Source organism: Thalia democratica, chromosome 5 (assembly GCF_965202585.1).
Source record: "Thalia democratica chromosome 5, ktThaDemo2.hap1.1, whole genome shotgun sequence".
NCBI classification, from domain to species: Eukaryota; Metazoa; Chordata; class Thaliacea; order Salpida; family Salpidae; genus Thalia; species Thalia democratica.
In genome coordinates, this window is record NC_139169.1 from 57,032,172 (window position 1) to 57,053,463 (window position 21,292).

Sequence of the window (21,292 nt, forward strand, 5' to 3'; positions counted from 1 at the left end):
GTACTGTAAAGCTGTCTTTGAGTCAAAAAACTGTCCTGGGTGACCTTAAACTGTCCTGAGTCATCTGAGTTTTTTTTCAAATCCCTAAATATTTTAAACTAAAAAAAATCAAGGTTTTCAACATAATTGGTAAAAATTAACAAAATTGGTAACAGACTAACCAAATATTGCAACTAAGTTAACTTAATCTCATTGAGAATCTATAAAACAACTTCCTAAAATTAAAAAAAAAATATTTAGAAATCTCTTTTGGTGAAAGAACAACTTATTTCTTGCAGCTCTTCTTGGTACTTGCTTCTTAGATGATTTTTGGCTACCAACATCTTCTGGTTACTTTCTTCTTCTTACTTGCAGCATTTTAGATGCTACCTTCTTAGGAGCACACTTTTTTAGCAGGTGGCTTTTTGGCTGCTGGTTTTTTTTTTTGCTGCTCTCTTAAGAGCGCACTTCCTTACTTATTTTTTAGCTGCAACCTTGTTTACTGTTGTCTTTTTGGCCTTTTTTTTGTCCTCTACTTGGGGCCAGCAGCAGGCATCGGAGCAAGCTTGAACAAACCAAAAGCGTCTTTTCAAGTAGTCTGGAGAATGGTACCATTTAGTTTTCAAAATTAAAAAAATTAAGCTCTTCAACAAAATTGGTTAGAAGAGAGCAAAATTTTGAAATTAATTTATCTGAATCTTATTAAAAATCTAGAAAAATACTCTCCTCAAACTGTTTAAAAACCTTTAATTTTCCTGAGATTTTTATAACAAAGTAAAGTTACCCTGAGCCAGCCTTAGTTTTTTTAAAATCAAAATATCTTGAGTTATCCTGAGTATCATTAGTGTGTGGCAACCCTGTGTTTACTTAAATTTTGAAATGTCAGGTTATTCAAGGATTTCAGATTAAATGACCACCTTGTTATTGCATAAAGTTATTATTTTCTCAAAAAATTATCCATATTTTTTTTTAAACTGTTCACTCTTATAAAAGTAAATTAATAAACAAAAATCAAACGTAAGTTTTACAAAAAAAATCAAAATTATACATAGAGCTAACACATAGTATAAAATTACATACAGCTGGTAGTTCTAACAATTTTAGTGAGTAGTTGAGACCTTCAAGAATATATTGAGTGAATAGAAATTTTTTATGACTTTCATCTATTTCAATAATATTTTGGTTGATCAGTTTTTTATGTAATCTATTAAAATACCCTTTTCTTTTAACTTCATTTAGTTTTGACATTATAAGTTCCTGTTTTATATAATAAGTTAAAAAGTACCTGTGAAAGGTTCAAAACATAAATTAACAGTTTGTTATAAAAGCATTAAATCGAGATCAATGTATGTATAGTAACCTTCTTCCTAGTACAAACTGCTGTACAGTATGCATTTTTTAGCCTAAAAACACTGTGTTCAAAATGCAATTTAGTAAAGTAGTAATACAATAGTAGTTTTTTTTATTTATAAATTGTATGGATCACATTTAAGTAAATTAAAAGAACAAAAAAATACCCTATGATTAAAACATAGGAATAAAAATTACTTAAAAAGTCATAAAAAATTTTGATAAACAGAAATAATGAACAGTGGAATTAACATTTACATACACAATGACTGAAATAAAAATGCAAATAGCAACATTAATGAAATTAAATTAAACTGTAATAAAAAAAGAAAATTGTAACTGAGAACTATTTAAAACTACATGCTTTTGAAAATATGTTTATTAGATAAGGTTGTCATTTGGTTTTAGCTGAAACTTTATGTTGCTTGCTAGCTCTTTTCAAAATGTTTTGAAAGTTTAAAAAGGTGAATGTAGATGATCATATCATTATTTCATTTTTGTTTGTTTAAAAAACAAATTAATATACAAAAATTTCTAAATTAAAAGTGAGCAGGAATAAAGTTTTATAACCCTAAATTTACTTTTTGAATAAACAAAATTTAACAAAAGCAAGATCAATGTTTTCATAAACCTTTATTTGTTTAAGATTAGTACTATGTGATATGTACTATATAAATTTTAAAGGTCAAGTAAAAAATTCCAAGATAGATTAACAAACTTTGAAAGTATACAGCAATAATAAATATGTACTTGCATACAATACACATATTAAGTAAATACTCAAGACTTCTAGTACACTTTTAAAAAACATGTTTAGTTTAATGGTGAAAGTTTTTGTTTTGGGGGATTTTGCTTGTGTAGTAATTTGTAAATTTTAGTGGCTTTTAACATATTTGCATTATGCGAAGTGTAGGTAAATAAAGACCAACATTTTCTAGGTACGCACTTCCGGTACGAACGCACTTTTGCGCTGTACTCATAGTCCCAACCTAGGTGACAGTTACTGTATTTCCTATCGCTTTTATAAGTAGAAAATTTATCTGTATACAACAATTAAAAATTTCAAAAAACTAAAACAAATTTATCATTTAAATAACAAACTATAATTAATTTCTTTTGATTTACAACTTCACGATCTTTTTATTTTTATTTTAAGGAATTGATGACGTAAACTTTTGTTATGAATTAATAAACTTAAATACAATTTTTTTGTTTTTTAATAAACCACCTTATCATGAAAAATTACGTAGTAAAATCAACTGAATTACTTTTTAGCTAACTTAACGGAGTATGAAAAATGTTTATAGTTAGAATTAAGTTCTGAAACATAAAAAATATATTTTTATAGTTCTAGTAACCTACTAAAAAATTGTTTGTAACTGTTAAAGAAGTATAATAAAACTATTGTGTGTTTTGAATAACTGTCTTACTATAAAAGTTTACGTTGTAAAATCAACTAAATTTTTACCAAAATAACTTCAAGATTTAAAAAAAGACTAAAAGTTAGTTTTAGATTTCAAAAATTTATAAATATGTTTCTTAGATTCTTAGGAATTGACTGCTTAAATATTTGTAACGGTTTAATAAAATCAGTGCTACTTGATTTTGTCATTTTTTGTGCTTTTCGACTGGTGTTAGCCTAAGATTTAGACAAGATAAGAAAAAAGTAATACCTAACACTGTTAGGTATTACTTTTTTCTTATCTTGTATAAAAGGAACCTGTGATCGTGTTTGATATTTTTTTTTTAAGTTATTTGATGACTCTATTTTAACAAGACGCGTGTTATAAAGTCATATTTAGATTTATATCTTATGTTATTTATCCGAATGCTCCTCAGTCCTCATCTCATCCAGGCAGGTTTTATTATGTCTTTGATCAAGGAGGGTGTCGTGTTTCATTTATAGGACAATCTTTAGGTGTATCAAACTTCTTAAATCTTTCATATCATGGTAAATTGCAAATTCTACCACCTTTAAAAAGCTTAATAATATCTGAATTTATTATTCGCTCGCAACAAAGCTGACTTATTGTCTCTTTTTTGCTTGGTTAAATTTTCTGCCCATGTGTCGCCAAGTGTCTGATCAGTTCCCTGCTCTAATAAACACAAAGTAAATTAAAGAGGTAAAGCTATTTAACCGTGAAACCCAACAACAATTAATGCTTGCAATAAAAAGAAAATTATATTTGAAAAAATAATACCTACTAAATCCTAAATAACTAAAAATTAGCACATTGTTTAAATTATATGGAGCTAACTATATAAGTTAATAAATTAAGTAAGTGGAGTTACAATAAAAAGCAAGTTAATGCATTAATTGTTCAGAAAAACAATCGGTAATCTATGATTAGAGCTTTACTTTTATTTTTAATGCATAATAATACCTTAAGAACTTAAATATAAAAAAAAGTAAAAAGGTATTTATGTGCTAAGTATAACCTGCAGTAAAAAATGAAGTCAAATTGTAAAAAGTTATGTTACAACTTAAACATAAAGACACCTAATGTATACTTAAATTAACTTTCAACGTTTAATACTCTTTTTGTTGTTTTTAAGTCTTAAACAATTTTGTCATATATTTTATAATGAATACATGTAGGAGTTTTATTAATACGTACATCGACTTCATTGAGTCTTGCTTTATTTTCTTCACCCTAACACAAAAAACCGTATCAGACGTAACTTATGAAGAGTAAGTTAAGTATTAAATACATAGTTTTATTTTAAAACAATCTCTTTTTATATAAAATACAAAATGTTTTTAATATTTTAGCTTTTAATGTTTCTACGTGTACTGTCCGTCTAAAATTACAACCCATTGTAACATAAAAATCAATAACACCAAAAAAATTCTTTTTTTAGTTTTACCTCTTTTTTTTCACAAACTTTTTATTTATTGAATGAAAAAGTATGCATTGTGTCAATATCTAGTTTAATGTATAAGCTATAAGACAGTCTGAAACTGTTTAAAACTCTTAATAAAGGTTTGCAATGTGTTGTAAATGTATATTTTCTTAAAATCTATATACAGAATTATTAATTGAACGACAAAAAATACGCTCAAAAAGTTTGGTCCAAGGACCTGGTGCACGAAAAAACCTTTTAGTTATCGAGTCGTACACCAGAACAGGTTTATGACATGTCCAGGACAGTAACGTGTCTCTGCAAAACTTAAAACCAGTAAACTTGTATTATTTGTAAAAGGAAAAATTTAAACGTAAACTAAGTCGTAAACCTAGTTGCACTTGTATAGATTTTTACGGTATAAAACCTCATTACGCTACATCTTAAAACTATATCCTTTCGATTACTTTGTGCTTTAATAGCTAAAAAACAAACGGGATGCTGAATTCAAACTAGATTAGGTGCTTATATATTACAAAAAACAGTTATATAAAACATAACCAGTAACTTTCTGTATTGCTAGTATTGACTTTAGAAGATGCAGAAAATATTTTTCTTGCCACAGTGCAAATGACTGCTAAACTAAACCATCAAGTTCAACAACTCTTGTAACGACTGAGGTCTAATTATAAATATCAGTGATGAATATCTATATCTAACAGACTTCCTGATGTAGTAAAATTAAAACAGTCATTAGGTAAGTATAGCTTTTTATAAAGATAGAGTTTTTGTGTCTTACAGCAAAGGGAATACAATGAACTCATGAAATAAGTTTCCTCAGGATCTAGTAAAACTTAAATTATTAATGTCAAGTTTAATATTATATGTTGCTAATAACAAAATCTTATTACAAAATGAAGCACGAAATCAAACTATAACGATACAATTTCAAGACTTTTGACTGTTCTGTGTGCAATGTGCATATACCAAACTATGTCAAATAAAATTATTGTAAAAAAATTAGCCTTGATGAATTTCAAATACTACACTTTAAGTAGTTTTTGCGTGTTCTTAAACTTATTTTTTATCTACTATTGTTAAAGTGTTCAAAGTATGTATTATAAATAACCAACAGCTTTTAAGTACTAGATAAAGCTGTACAATTGAAACTAGTAATGTTAAGGAACTGAATTAAAAGTGTTAAAAAAACATTTAAACTCGTTTTGTAAGCAAAACTATAGAAGTTAAATTGAAAGTCTATGTTGTTTTCTAGTTATAAGTTTTATCCGTAGCTCATGTCAATAAACTTAACGACTGTATGCTTCTTAACTTAATACTTTATAACCATATGATACCGTTAAAAAATAAACTGATTAGATCAAGTAAAAACTAGAAATTTTCAATTTTTTCATGTATATAGCATTGTATAACTGTTTTTGGTATTTTTTCGGAATTAAACTTGTCTTTGTTTTAAGTCTTCATTGTTTGTTAGTAACTGTAAAATTATATAAAAAACTAAAACGTTTGATTTTTCAATACTTTTGGGGAAATTTTTTGAGAGTAACTTGATAAGATTTGATTTCTAACTATCGTGTAAAAGAAAGTTTCCTTTTGAAAAATTTACTATTGAACAATTAAAAATATTCTTGAATTGTTCACCATCAGCTAATTGTTATAATGTTTTATAAGTTCATCTTTTTACAAAACACTAATAAATTACATACTGTTAAGCTTACATGGATTGCTAGTTGTCACATTTGTATTAGGTGTTGACATAAAAAAGTTTGTAGAGTATTTTATAGAGATTAACTTTAAAAAGTAAACTTTTAAGATCGACAGTTAGGACTTGTTAACAAAAAGAGTTAAGTTACTCCGTACAAATTCACACCTACTTTTTTGCTAATATTTTGTACAATTTTATGTAGTCAAAGGAACTTAAATGATTTATAAAAAAATATGTGCTTGTTTGGTTATCATATTAAAGTTTCTCTAGAAAACTGAGAAAACTTCACTTTTGTATCAATTTTAAAGGCTACAAAGAGTGTAGCATGGAAAAAAGAAGTAAGATATAAAATGTCAATTTATTTTTATACTAAAACTGAAACGTTCAAATAAACATTATAAGTATTATAACAATAGAAATTAGTAAAGCTAACAAACTTATGCATATTGTTTATGTAAATATTTTAAACCGTTAATGAATATTTAAAAATCCTCGTGAATATAAAGAAAAAATCTTTCAAACTTTTAGAGAATACAACTATTGTTTTTACCCGCATAATTTTTTGATAAAGATAAATTTCAAAATGATTTTTAGATTAAATGAATGTTATTACTTTATTTCTAAAAGCTGTAAATATTGCAAAAACACAAACTACTAGTTAAAAAAAATAGGCTTCTAAAAAATTAATGTAGATAAGTTTTTAATAATTTTTTAGTAGTTAAACATAAAATTGTAAAAGTTAAGAAGAAGCGTTCGAACTTTTAAGGCGATGTTTGATATATATGTAGTATTTACGACGACTAACGTATTAATAACTTAAACGAAATTAAAATTAATTTCAAGATGAGCTTTAGAAGAATTAAAAAGTTTTAACACTATAACTTATAAAATTTTGTACAGTGGAGCGTTAAAACTACTTTAAAATTCAAAAATAATTTCCTTATAATCAATAACGTAGTAAGTATATTTTAATTTGAAAAAAAAATTAATATCAGTAGTTTGAATTATTTTATAAATTATTTACAAACTGTTATTTTTTACAGATGAGTCTAAACTTTAAAATATAAGAATTTTTAAGCATACAAATATACTGTTTAATGTTTTTTTAGTACTACATAAGATAGTGAACTCAATTTTTCATTCATGACATCAATTAAAATTTAAAAACAAAACATACTTATAAAACTTTAGCTAAGTAACATTAGAACATAAAAACTTACTAATTTTAGCTTAAAACTAAATAAAAGTGACTCCAATTTTATATTTTATTATGTCGGCTAAATAATTTTAAGCCTAAAACAGTGCCTTCAACTTATACCTTAAAACTATTATCAAAAAACTTTGTACTAAAAGTGTGTGTAAAAGTATACTGTTAATAACGCAGAAAATTTGCAAAAGTATATATTCTTTTATACCATTATTCAGACAAGTATGTCATACCGTTTTGTTTAACAAAGTAAAATCAATATAAAATTGATAAGTTAAAATGACTTTTGAACATTGAAATATGTTTCGACTAGTAATCGTGTTGATCCTATAAACTTTTTAATAAAATATTATTTTTAAACTGCTGATATCAAAGGTTAAACAGCAATAATTAATTTAGTTTTCATCATTTTTTTAAATTTCATAAAAATGATAAAGTTATAATGTAATCGTAGCTTCATACTTTAGTAAAAAATGTTTTTCAGCATATAAAAAATAGCTTATTAAATGTATATTATTAGGTTAAATATGCCAAAAAAAAAGCATTTATTTGAAACTTAGTTAGTGTTTTAAATAATCTAATTAGTCTAAACTAATTATTCTTACTTATGTATAAAACATTAACTTCCAAGTGCTATAAAATTCACCTATTTTTAAATATTTTGTAAAAAAAATCAACTAAATTACTATTTTTATTTTATTTACACATCTGAACGAAATGCTAAAATGATTAAATGTAAGAAATAACTGTAATCATGATATGAAGTATGATGAGTTTTAATTTACTTGAATACTTATAACTATTAAAAAAAGTTTTTGCTAGTATTGAAAAAATTTGGTAACAAATATTTTTGTAAAAAAATATTGTTATAAAAACAGTGTTAACTTAAAATTAAAATTAGATTTTTGTCAATTAACTAGCATAACAGACGGTAAAAATTATACACAAAATAACATAAACTGTTGTAGCAATAGTTTTTACAAAAAACATAAAAACGTTATAGAAAGATTATTAAACCTCCAATTATATTAAAAAAACAAATTTCAATCTTATTAACTTTTGTTAATATATTTTGCTTAAAATGTCGTGAAATAGTTTATGCAATCTTTATAAATATTCTTTGCTTTCAATTAATTGCTGATTATGTTTTTTAGATCTTTGTTATGAGTTTTATTTGACTTCAAAACAAAAAATAAAAAACTTATTTTTAAGTAAAAAAGTGTTAAATATAAACAAATCATTATATATGCACAAACTAATCAAATAAAAACAATTTGCTAGGTACAAAAACTTTAGCAATAGTTTAAATAGCGCGAAATAGATTATAAAATGCAGTAATGTAAATTTCCAAGTAATGTAGATTGTTTAGAAACCAAAGAAAGTTAAAGTTAAATAAAAACTGTATATGTTAAAAAAATTAATAAAATATAGTAGCGCACTAATCATTAAAATGCAATTAAAGATTAAAGTAATGAATATTGTAATATTTATTCTAATTTTTTTTTTTGGTATTTCAGGATTGGTTAGTGCATTTTAAAAAGCAGCTTAAGTTCTTACAAACTTAAATATAAAAAAAAAAAGCTTTGTTGAGATTGTATTCGTCAAAATGGCAAGTAAAAAAAAATTAGTGTTTCGATTTAAAAAAATCAGTTGAAAAAAAGTTTTGCATACAAAAAAAAAATTATCTAAAAAAACCAAAACGTTTCATTTATTTTATTAATAGTTTGTAAAAATGTAACAGCTTTATTATTTACTTTAAAAACTAAATCTTTTTGTTACTTTAAATTCACACAAGCTGAACAATAAAGTTTTTACAGTAGTAGAAAAAGAGGTAGATTCAAATGTTCGGGAGTCTAGAATGGGTGGAGAACTTGTGTCGGAAGCCCTGCACGCCCTTTAGCTTCAAACTGGGATCCTTCGCTTTCTGGTTGGTCTTCTGGTGGTAGTGAAACTTCGAGTGAGATTCGTTGGAGTGGCTCTTGTGGAGGGGAATCTTGCTGTTGAAGGAGGATTGGTAGTGCGGAGGCGAGAGGTGCGGAGGGGAGCTTGTTTTTGTGGAGGAGGCGTACGGGTTCATCGGCGTCAGTGTCGGTAGGAGTGTCTAAAATTTACATGATTTTTTTAATGTTTTTTTATGTATTTAAGCATCTAATAAATTTTAAGATCTAAAAATAGAAAACAATTATGAGCTGTAACATAAAACTAAATGTTACAAAAATTATACTGGATGCATTTTTTGTATGTGTGTCTTTTTTAAATCTTTAGAGTAATATAATAGTAAAATTAATCGTCAATATATATTTTTGAATGCATTCAATACATTGATAATCTAAAATTAGCTTTATTGATAAACAAGTTTAAATCGTATTTTGTTATTTTAAACTTTTATAGTTTCCAAGTAATAAAAACTATTGGGTTAAAGAGAAATAAATAAACAATACATGTTTAACAAACATAAACAACTATTAGAAAAATACATAACTAAATCTAGCACACTTACATTTAAATATGACCAATATGTATAAATAAGTTTTGAAATATTCTATTATCACTATTTCAATGTAAATTAGTGAAAAAAACTAATTTTTTTCAGCTGTAGCATTTAAACTATGACGTTATGTAATTCAAGTATCCTTTCTTATAAAATTTTAAGCTTTAATGTAGTCTGTAGTCTCACCATTAATTTAGAATACAGCTACCATGTCATTTTAAAAATTTAAATTAGATTTATTATCAGACTTTCTACTATTTTAGTCTACATTCTGCCTAGCATGACTGTAATTCACACCTTACTTGAGGTGATTTTTGGAATATAAGTAGTAAACGATTAGTAAGGAAATATTTTTGACTCTTTATGATATAAAGTTTTTCCAATAAAAGTTTAAGACTTTAAATGATTAGAAACTAAGAAAGGCACCTTATTTATAAACCAAAAATATATATGCAAGTATCTTGTTTTACGTAAATTATTAATATAAATCGAACTTATTAGCTTTTTTATGTTCTATATGACTTAATTAGTTTTTAGATCTTTAGTTGACGCACATTTTAAAGACTCTATAAACTTTGTTTTAAAATAATCATTATAAATTATAAGCCTTTTTTATATTGTAAAGTAAACAAGACTTTATAAACTTTTGTAAAGCTTGAAAGATTTCGAAGCGAAAACAAAACATATTTCTCTATTTCATAACTTTACAAAATATTATTATAGTAAGCTTTTATCAACAACCTGTATTTCTTTGTATCACTGTTTAATAATGAAACACTTTTCATGATATATGCAACTAAAATTTAGGAAGTTTTGTTGCCGACTATTTGATGTGACGGTTGATTGATTTATGTTTCAATCTTAATATAAAACTATTTCTTACACTGATTTATAGAATGCTTAACATGTTTTAAAAGTAATTGTTTAAATAATACAAAACTCAAAAACTTTTTATTGTACAAAATATGTATATTTTATTAAAAAATACTCTCTTCTTATCTAAGAAATAATAACAGTTGAGCTATTTTTTGTTGACAAAAACTAACTTGTGTTTTTTTGGTTACTTACTAAAGCCTAATCCAAATGAACCGAATATTTTAAGTTTACTGCTAAGTTAAACAACTCGTTTTTTTGGTTAGTAACAAATCGGTAAAACCAATTTTTTAGATTATTTAAGAATTTAAAGTAATATCAACTTGCTTGTAATGGCTTAGAAGTTTCGCTAAATACAAATAAAATTAAGAAAACTAATATTTTTAGGTTTATCGAGGCTCAACTAATAACTTAAACTTGCTAAAAGTCAAATAAACACACCTTTTAAAACAATGCAAATGACCACAATTAAAATTTCGCTTAACTTAAATAAAATTAATAAAATTTGTCATTTGAGGATTATCGAGACTCTACTAATAACTTTAATTTGCTTAACTTGTTTTCAGTTAAGTTGAACTATTATTAATAATTTTAATTTAGTTTGATGCTTTTTAAACTTAATTTTTTTTAACTCTGTTACTTTATTAAGTAAAGCTTTTAATTTTAAATGCTAAAAAAGGGTCGATGACAGTAAAAAGCGTTTAATTGCTAACAAAACAATTTAATGTTGTGGTAACGACCTCTCACAAAAGTAATAATACTTAAAAAAGAGTACCGAATGATGATAATAGGTTTTATAAAAACATGTTTGACCTGCTATAATCCGCCGATAAACAACTTTTGTTACGTCATAAAACATCTGGCGATTAAATCTGATAAAAATGAAAACTTTTGTGCGATTTGTAGATACGAGATGTTTTGTTTCGTGTTGTTATGGGGACGCTAACAGTTGTTAGATTGTTTAATTTTTGGGAGGCTTTCGAAAACAACAAGCCAGATTAATTACTTGTTTTACAACCGCCGGATAAAACTTCGCGTTTTAGCGGTTGATGTAAACGCTGATATTCAAACAAAATTAAATAAAATGTAAATAGAAATTAAAAAAAATGCAAACAGAATTTAAATTAAACGCAAACAAAAATGTAGTCGTTAATGTTTAGTAGACAAATACAAGACGTCTAGATTTTATTGTTATTATTTGTTTCAAAAAGTTGTATTTGTTTACAAGATCTAACTTTTGCTTTAGCAACCTTGATTAGAATGTTTTACGTCTTTTTTTATTGTCCTAATTAAGCACATATGCATAGCTTAACTAGTAAAGTTGTACGTAAAAAGGTGGATGGATTTATATCGCTTTTTAACCTAGTTTTATTGTTTCAAATTTTTAAGTGTATAATTATTTATCTATTATCAAAATATACCTATTATCCAAATTTGAATTTTTAAGTGTTGATCTAAATAATTTTATACTGTCACCTCAATGGCAATTCATTTTTAGAATTATAAAGTATAAAGTTTTTAGATTGAAGTAACTATAATTACTTTTAAAAGTATCACATTGATTTTTGGAAGGTGTTATAATATTTATGAAGATGAAAACCAACATATTTTCTTAGAGTTGTGTATGTATATATATTTAAAAAAGGTGTAAACATAATTTATTATGAGCAATGTTTGTCTAAAAAACAACAGCTTTTGTACATTTTCAACAAACAAAACTTAAAAAAAACTTGACAAAAATTAATTAAATATAGTTAAAGCGCAAACAATGTGTGAATACTTTCAATACAAGTTCTTGACACTTAGCTAACACAAAAATATCAATTTTAATCTTGTTGAGCAGCTTAAATTTTTTTTATCCATATCACGTAGGTAAACATTCATAATCGATTGTTATATTTTTCATCTCACTTTCTTTTATGATTTATAGTATCGTCATAACGTTATACAACGTTTTGAGCATAAAGTATATTAAAAAAGTCTTCTTCATTTACAACGTTTTATTTAAAACTTTTCGAGACACTTTTAACGCGTTGAGTGCTGTTGAAAGTTTCAAGTAGCAGACATGCTGGCAAAAATAAAAACTTTCTTTTCTATACTAAGAGGGCTTATGCGAAATAATTTTAGTTTTTAAGAATTAAAACAAACATATTTCAGTAAATAAAAGCTAAAACTTTTACAGTAGAATGTTGTACAGGATGTTTGCGTGTACCACAATACTTACAAGCACAATAGATTACTTATTCTTGGGGAGTTTGTTATAACAACAATTTTTATACAAAAGTATGATACATCACTTTCAATATTTTTGTTAAAGGCAATCAGTATGTTAGAGCTGAAACGTATGGTAAAAGAGCTTTGAAGCTTCTATTGTCTGATAATGTATTACCCAAACTTTGAAATAGACTGTATAACAGTCTAGTGTTTAAAAATCACTAGAGCTATATAATTTTTGAGTTTACTTTTGTACAAACTATTGCCTATTAATATTTTTGTTAGCTAAATAAAATAAAAAAATTTCTTATATTCTACTACCACTAAACGAAACTAGTTAAACAGTTTTTTAGCTAAAATAAAGTTTTTTTTTAAATTTTCATAACCCCTATAGATTTTAATATAATTTAAACTCAGAATAGCTAGTAATTGTTTTAGGTACGCTAAATTTAATGCTACACTGGTTTATTCAACTTGTTATTTTTTAAAGGAATTAAAAAAGTTATAAGAGTTAAGACTAAAGCTGGTAATAGTAAAAATAAGTAGTTAAACCAGGTACACATCACAAAAACAGGAGCTGCATAATTATTTTATTAAGTTTTAACAAGTAAAAGTTTTCTTTGTAGTAATTCAACTCAATAACACATTTTTAAAAACTAACCGGAAAGGACTTGAACTTGTTTGCATACGAAGGAGCCGGCAACCTGAACTGGTTGTTTGGGGGTTTCCTCCTCCTACCGTACCTGTTACCGTGTTGGTACCTGCTGTTGCTATGGTGATTGCTCTTTATTTCTTCCCTGTAACTGTCGAAGTAACCGTGGTCAAGAAGTTGTTCGCAGTTGAGTCTTGCTACCGGATCCATTTGAAGACATGCCTATAGTTAAAAACATTAGATAAAAACAAACTTGTGCTAACGTATTTAATTAAGAATATGAAAAATTAGTACTTTATAATTTAGTATACTTGTTTTATGTATAAATTGGTTAAACATTTTAGTTATTTGAGAAAATATCTAAGTGTTTCAGATTTTCAATAGTATATTACAAATACTATTCACAAACAAAAATTTATTTAATTTATAAAAGTCTAGTAATTTAATTTCTAACCTAGAATAAAAAAAGCTTCGAAACATAATCTTAGAATTAAATTTAATGTTTAATTAATTTTTAAAACCTTTTTATAAAAGTTAAAGTTTATTAAAGTTAATATTATGTTTTTAATTGAAACACTTTAGTACAAAATATTGAAATTAAACAAACTATTTAATTATGAAAATATATACATTTTAAAAATATTGTTATGTTTTTCTAAAACTGATAAATAAACAGCTAAAAAAAGGATTATAGTATAGAATATTATTATATTTTGATTGTATATAAGCAGAGTTGTTATTTTACTTTACTTTAAATTAAATAAAAGAAAGTTCTCAGCTTATGTATCTATAGGAAATGATTTAGATTTTTTTATTCTTGCAGATTGAAAAAATAATAGTGTATTGTTTTTAATAACCAGCAAGAATAAAGTACAACAAGTATAGTTATTGAACTTTAAATAACTATTTATTAAAAAAGTAGTTATGAAAAAGCTACAAGTAAAAACAATTTTGACTTGTTGCCATTATACGCAACTAATCATAAATGTTAGTTAAATGCAGCATTTACCTTCATAAATGCCAGTGCAGAAAGATTGATGTTCTGGTATCTCAGCTCAAGCGGGTCCTGCAGTTCAAAGTAGGTATTTTGAAATTAATGATTTTAATTTTATTTGTTATTTTTTTAAGTTAAGCTTTTTTAGTAGTTGTTTAAATAATATATATTTAAACTAAAGTGTTTAAGTTTGTTTTTTAAAACAACCTTAATTGTAAAAGTTGTTTTTATCTTATTTAAACTTAACTTTTTATGTTTTATTACCACTCTCTATCGATAATTTTACGAAACAGCTCAATACAATCGCAAATGGTTGTGTTTTATGACGCTAATTTACATTTAAGGCTTTGTAAGTTGAAACCTACAGAAATGTTTATTTTCTTATATGGTAAACTCCATTGTTCCTTCCAACTATTTAGTTAAAATGATAAAAAGTTTCGCAAAGCTGAAAGTCAAACACACACACCTTTGAAAACAATGCGCACTACCTCACAGGTGTAGACGCTAAAATTGTTGAGGTTTCAATAATAACCCTAAAGTATTCAAATCGAGATATTAACATTCTGATGCTAATTCTTTTAAAGTTGCGTGAGAAGTGAGCGGTGGTTTAAAATTACTTTCTATTAATAACTTTTAGCAATATGTTAATTTATTTTTACCTAAAAAGGTTTTAAGTTTGTTCATTGAAACTTACTCTGCTTTCTGGTTCAGGTATAGTGAGCCCGTGAAAAAATTGGTTAGAACTGAATATCTGCTTGTGCCTCGGAATTATGTCTCCTGCAATAAAAAAATAACAAAAATTATTCTTAGCTTTAAATAATCAAAATTTATAAAATTATGAAGTTATTAAAGCAGTCTTTTTCAGAAAATTTTAAAACAAATTTTACAGCAGTTCACGCAGATGCTACGTATTATTATGATTAATATTTTATAGAATATTTCCAATACAAAATAAAAAACATTTATAGAGTCAATAATTCATTTTTCATTGAATTTTTGATAAGCGTATAAAAAACTCGTGTAAGTCTATTTATACATTTTTATTTACTTTACATTTAAAAAAAACATGTAGATTTGAATACGGATGTACTTTAACGCTTTAATATACTAAACGTACACAAAAAACTACTATTTGTTTAAAAACAAATATTTTGTTAAATAAAAGTAAGAGATTTTCGTTTTTTAGTTCTTAATGTTTGTTTTATTTAAGAAAATTTTATATTATTTAAAAATAAGTGAATGTAACATTACTTAGAGTAGTTAAAATTTTACCAACAAGTTACATTTTAGTTTGAATATCTTTTATAATTAAAGTAAGTTAATTTACTAGATAGTTTTTAAAAAAAGCAAAAAAAAATCTTTTAAAAGTAGTTCTTTTTTTCTCAAAAATATAAAAAGTAAATCGTATCTCACAGTTATGTACAAAAGTTTTCAGATTTTTAAAACTGAATTAACTAAAGCTGTCAGGTTTGTTACCAATTTGTTTTCTTTATAAAATGACTGTTTAATAAATGCACTGTTTAATAGATAAAATCATCGGGTAGTTTAACTACTTTTTTTAGTAATAAGTAAAATAAAATAAAACACAATGAAATTTTTCATATATATAAAACAATTTTAAGTTGTGTTTATAAATAAGTTTAATATAATATTTATAGTAGTTTTTCTATAACACAAAAAATGTTTAAAAATGAAACCTTATTAAATTAAGAATAAACTGTATTTAAACTTTGTAGTAAACTTATACACATTCCAAACCCATCTTAACTATTTTTATAAAAATAATAAACTTTTAATTTTCTTACAAAATTTAACATTATCATACTTCTATTGATTTTATATTTACATGCAAAAGTTACTTTAAAAAACCATTACTGACCCAAAGTTCTCTGAATCAGATAAAGCTGGTCCACGTCAGACTTTCCCGGCCACAGAGGCTGCCCGTTCAAGAGTTCGGCGAAAACGCACCCGATAGCCCAAACGTCCACAGGTGGTCCGTACTGCGTGTCACCGACGAGAAGTTCCGGCGCTCGATACCACCTAGTGGCAACGTAATCGGTGTAGTCGTCCCCAGGTCCGGCTGCAAAATAATTTAAATAATGAAGGGATATATTTATCTAAAGTTGAGCTCTATTATACTGATAACAAAGAAAATATAAAAGATAATGTTAATAAAGGTTTTCATTCAAAACTAAATATTTTTGTTTGGACTTTTAACAGTATGTTAAAATTCGTTTTTATGAACATTGAATGTAAGAAAAATTGTTTTAGTCCTTTAATCTAGAACTAACGTTGTAATTTTTTTTTTGTTTAAGTATTTAAATTGTTTACGTAGTCTATAAACTTATTAATCTAAGTAAAAAACCTCATTTAAAAAATAACTAACATTAAAATAAAATTCAACTGTTTTAATTTAGGCTTTGCCTTTTTTAATCAATTAGAAATCAAATAGATTTTTTTATGCAAAAGAATTATTTATACAAATAACATAACGTTCAAAAAAGCTAGATACGCTCACACTGAAATTAGATGATATATAAAAATAAAACTAAAATTATCTATAATCTTTACAAAGTATTATATAATTAGATAACAATTGTTGATGTGTATGGTATCATTAATGTGAAGGAAAAATGAAGCTTACTGTTATTTAAAGTTTAAAAAAAATTTTATCAGTTAAAATGTGCAATTGCAATTTTTCAGCTTTAAATACTTTCAATTATATATTTTTTTATGTTTAACATAAAAAAAAATTCATTTATTTATACTAAAGTAAATTTTAATTTCTATTCAGCATGCGAGCATAAAACTTATCATAAGGTCATATTTTAAATTGAAAAGTATTTAAGAATTAAAATCTTACTTAAAAGTTACAGAATTAAACTTAGTTGTAATTTTTACTAGTTTTACTAAGTAATTATTCGTCAACCTAGCAAATAAAAAAATAACAAGTACACGCTACAAAGGAGCCGTAAACACTTTTAATGAACTAAATTGCTACTCTGAATAAAATTAGTTTAAATTTACAGTAAACGCTTTTGAGAGGGCATTGATTTTATCTTAATTTACAAAGCATGAAGCAATTAATACATTTTGAATGAGGCACTTGTATGCTAATTGGCAACGGAAAATTGCTTATTAACTCAAGTAACCTAATTAGTACAAAATTCCTAATAATAAAACTTGTAGATAACTTTATACAAGCTAACCGAAACTCTATATAACAGTTGCACCAAATAGTGTTTTTTTTTCAAAATAAAAAATTGCAGGATTTATCAAAAAATTGAAAACTTAAAGCATAAAATTTAAAAAATATCAATAATTTAAACAAAAAGCTATATGTAGAAAAAAATGTGTAATTTTTTTTAGCATCAACTAACTTAATATTCTTGCAAAACCGAAGTCACACAGTTTAATAACTCTTTGTTTTGTGATCAGTATATTTTCGGGTTTAACGTCTCTATGAATGCACTGTTTGAATAAAATTCTTTTTTTTTAATTCAAATTAAAACGTGCTATACTTTAAAAATATTTAAAGTTATTTAGTCATTTTTTAAGTGTATGAAATTAAAGCCTTAATTTATTAATATAGTTATACATTATAATAAAAACAAATTGTACAGTAATCTTCCTTTATTGCACCAACATATTTTTCTGTGTGTTAACGAATCAACACACTTCAACTGGGTTGTTAATGGAAAGAAATACTTACAATATTAAAAAGTTAAAGAGTTAAAGAGTATTTCTTTACATTAACAACCCAGTTGAAGTGTGTTGATTCGTTAACACACAGAAACATATGTTGGTACAATAAAGGAAGATTACTGTACAATTTGTTTTTATTTATATTCCAGTGAAGTTGTTTCACTAGGATCTTTTGTTAGCGAACGATTAAACCTATATTTTTTGAACAGTTATATATTATAATATATATTATTAATATAGTTGTTTACTAATATAACAAAAAAGTAAGAATAAGTATTTGTTGTTTATAATATGTTAAAAATAACTACAAATTTAGTTTAAAGAATAATAAATTGTTTTCTTACATTATGTTGATGACAAAATTGTATAGCTTGAAGTACTTGCCAGATTATGCTTTTTACTTCTTTTTCCGGGACCCTTTAAACAAATTCATATCGTTAGTAAAGTGTTTAGTTATTCATAGTTTCTAAGTAAAATAGTTTAAAAAATTGTCCTTGACAAGACGTTAAAAGGTATCTGTGGTGTGCGACCCGATAACCGAAAGGTTGTTCGAGCACCAGGTCCTAGGACCAAATACTTTGAGCGTGTTTTAAAATCGGTCAATAAACTATGACTGTTGAACTATTTTAAATCTAATTAAAACCATGTGTTTGTATTGACTAAAAAATACTAAACAAATAAAGTTTTAGTTTTTTTAAAACTTTTAAAACTTTTTCTATCAATAACTAAAGTAACGTTTTCAAATTAAATTACTTTTTCTACTAGTATTAACAGAAACATTATACAAAAAATTACAATTTATTGCTTAATTCAAAAAAAGTAAAGTTAGTGTGTAGCACTAATTGTTTGTTTTAAACCAATAACTTTGATAATTAATATTTCCTAGTTAGCATAGAAAGAACTTGCTTTTTGTAAATAACTTAAACTTTATTTGAGTAAAATTTGTAGACATTAAAATTTTTATAAGTTATTTATATTTTGTTTGTAAAGTAAAACAAACATAATTAATATTTTCATAGCCTTCTAATAAATGTTTAATATATTATAACGTATTATGATATTTCCTACAAACCACAACTAAACTAGTTTTATAAACTTTAAGCAAGGTTGTGAAATAGATAAAAAACAAAGCATTAAGAGCTTTTCCTGCTTTTCACAGCACTTTAGTGATTTATTTTTTGTTTTTCTTTAATAGAAAATTTATTGATATATTTCATTCGAAGTCATTAAGAAGAAGAAACAACAATTACTATACTCGTAAACTAATTAAGTATTTTGATTTGAGCTAGAATAAACTAATTATATTACTCAAAATTATAAAAATATACTTAATTTATGATCATTTAAAATCAACTTTTAAGTTTATTTTGTAAGAAAACATTAAGTTTTAGTGAAAGTATGTTTTTATAATAAACCACAAACTTTTTAGTACAAGAACTATGATACTTTTCACGCATGTAAATTAAAATCGGTAAAATAAAGTTTTGCAGTAAGACTACGTTTTAAAATGGTTTTTCTTTACCAATCACGTTCAGTTTAACAAAGTCTGCACTTGATTTAACGTTCACTTGAAGATTGATTTGAACATTACTTGTACAAGTGACTTTGTAAAAATCAACGTGAAAAACGAAAATAGTTGTTATTTTATAAAACAAACCCCTTTGGATATTTGTCGAGTTCGTTCAAAACTGTGTGATCACAAAACTCAAATACTAGGTGTAGTTTTCGTTTTCTTCTGAAAACTTCTAATAAGTTCACTAGATTTTGGTGTTTCAGTTGCTGTTGTAAATTAACAAAAAATATCTGTAAGTAGTCTACAGTAACTTTAAAATAAACTTAGGTTTACATAAAGGTAAAGCCTTTGAACGTGCTATGTTTATTTATTTAAGTTTTTTAATAGCTTAGATTGAAAAACAACAAAATATAAATGGCATAATAATTAATGACACTAATGCAGGCAACAATTAAGTGCATATAAGTATAGATTATAAAACGCAAGCTTATATTTATGACGGCTCTGCTTTGACAAGCGTGGTAAGAAATGGCCTTAATATTTCTTAAACAAATTTAGTCAAGTTTGTTTACCTGATACAAATTTTTCACTGGTTTCGATTATTTAGTTAAAATGTGGATCAAGTTACCACAGGATTTGGTACAGTGTGGGAAGGTGGAATACTTTCACTTAAAAGTAAACAGATTTAATTTAAATACTACAAATATCAGTAAAATTCAATAGTTTAATAACAAAATTTGAACATGTTCTTTTGTTTTTAATTTAGAGTTTTATTTCATAATGTGTTTTTACTTGTTATTGTAGACTGCGTGTATAAGCTTTTAAGTACTTTTAGTTTATCCTTTTTACTTCACATACGAAAACATTTGTTCTACGTTGTTGTTAACTTGAATTTAATACTAAAGTTGAAACATAAAATACATCGAGAGTAATAAAGTGTTTAAGTATATTCTTAAAATTGATAAAAAAGGTTAGAAAATATTATTTTCTTATTTATTCGACAAAAAATAACGATCAAAAAGTTTGGTTAAAATACCTAGTAAACGAAAAAAAACTTTTCGGTTATCGAGTTATACACCACGAATACAATTAACTGTCTTGTCCAGGACAATAAGTTAACTAAAACTTTTATAAATAGAGTTACAAGGATAGTTGTTCTCGTTATAGTTTTATTTCAGTGACCTAAAACTCTTTTCTATTTTAATTTGCAAATGAGTTTGAAAATAACTTATTTAATTGCTTGATATAAACTTTAATTTATACTTCAACATACATTTGTATTGATCAAACATTTTAGCGCTCGAGATTTTTGCATAAACTTAGTTTAACGTTAATCTAAGAATGTTAGTTTAGCTATATAGCACTTTATTACTAACCTATTTTCTAAAGTTTTACGACTGCAAATTACTAAAGAATTAAGTTTTCCAAAAATCTGATATTTAAAAGAAACAAAAATATTTTTTTAACTAAAATTATTAGGTAGATTAAACACGTTGTGAGCTTCGATAATTATTTTTAAATAAAAATACTTGGTATATTAAAAAATATCTTACTTTCAGCATTCTTATTTCTCTAAGCGCAATTTTTTTGATTAAAGGGTCATCTTCAGACTCAACAAATTTTTTGATTGCTACAATTTGATGGTTGTCTCTGTTCCTGCATTTGAACACAACTCCATACGAGCCTTCTCCTATCTTGCAAAGTCTCTCATATTTATCCGTAATAAGCATCATTTTATAAAAATATT

General features: G+C 25.2%; 1 protein-coding gene across 1 annotated transcript; it reads right to left on the bottom strand.

Moving 5' to 3' along the window:
- Positions 1–8,625: 8,625 nt before the first annotated feature.
- Positions 8,626–21,292, bottom strand: LOC145837200 (cyclin-dependent kinase-like 1). Its single transcript, XM_082944972.1, has 9 exons — positions 21,099–21,292; positions 19,690–19,811; positions 18,377–18,449; positions 17,708–17,798; positions 16,207–16,407; positions 15,022–15,104; positions 14,343–14,399; positions 13,343–13,555; positions 8,626–9,204 (listed from the first exon to the last, which is right to left on the bottom strand). The coding sequence occupies exons 1-9, from the start codon at positions 21,276–21,278 to the stop codon at positions 8,941–8,943; spliced, it is 1,284 nt and encodes a 427-aa protein (XP_082801098.1). The 5' UTR covers positions 21,279–21,292; the 3' UTR covers positions 8,626–8,940.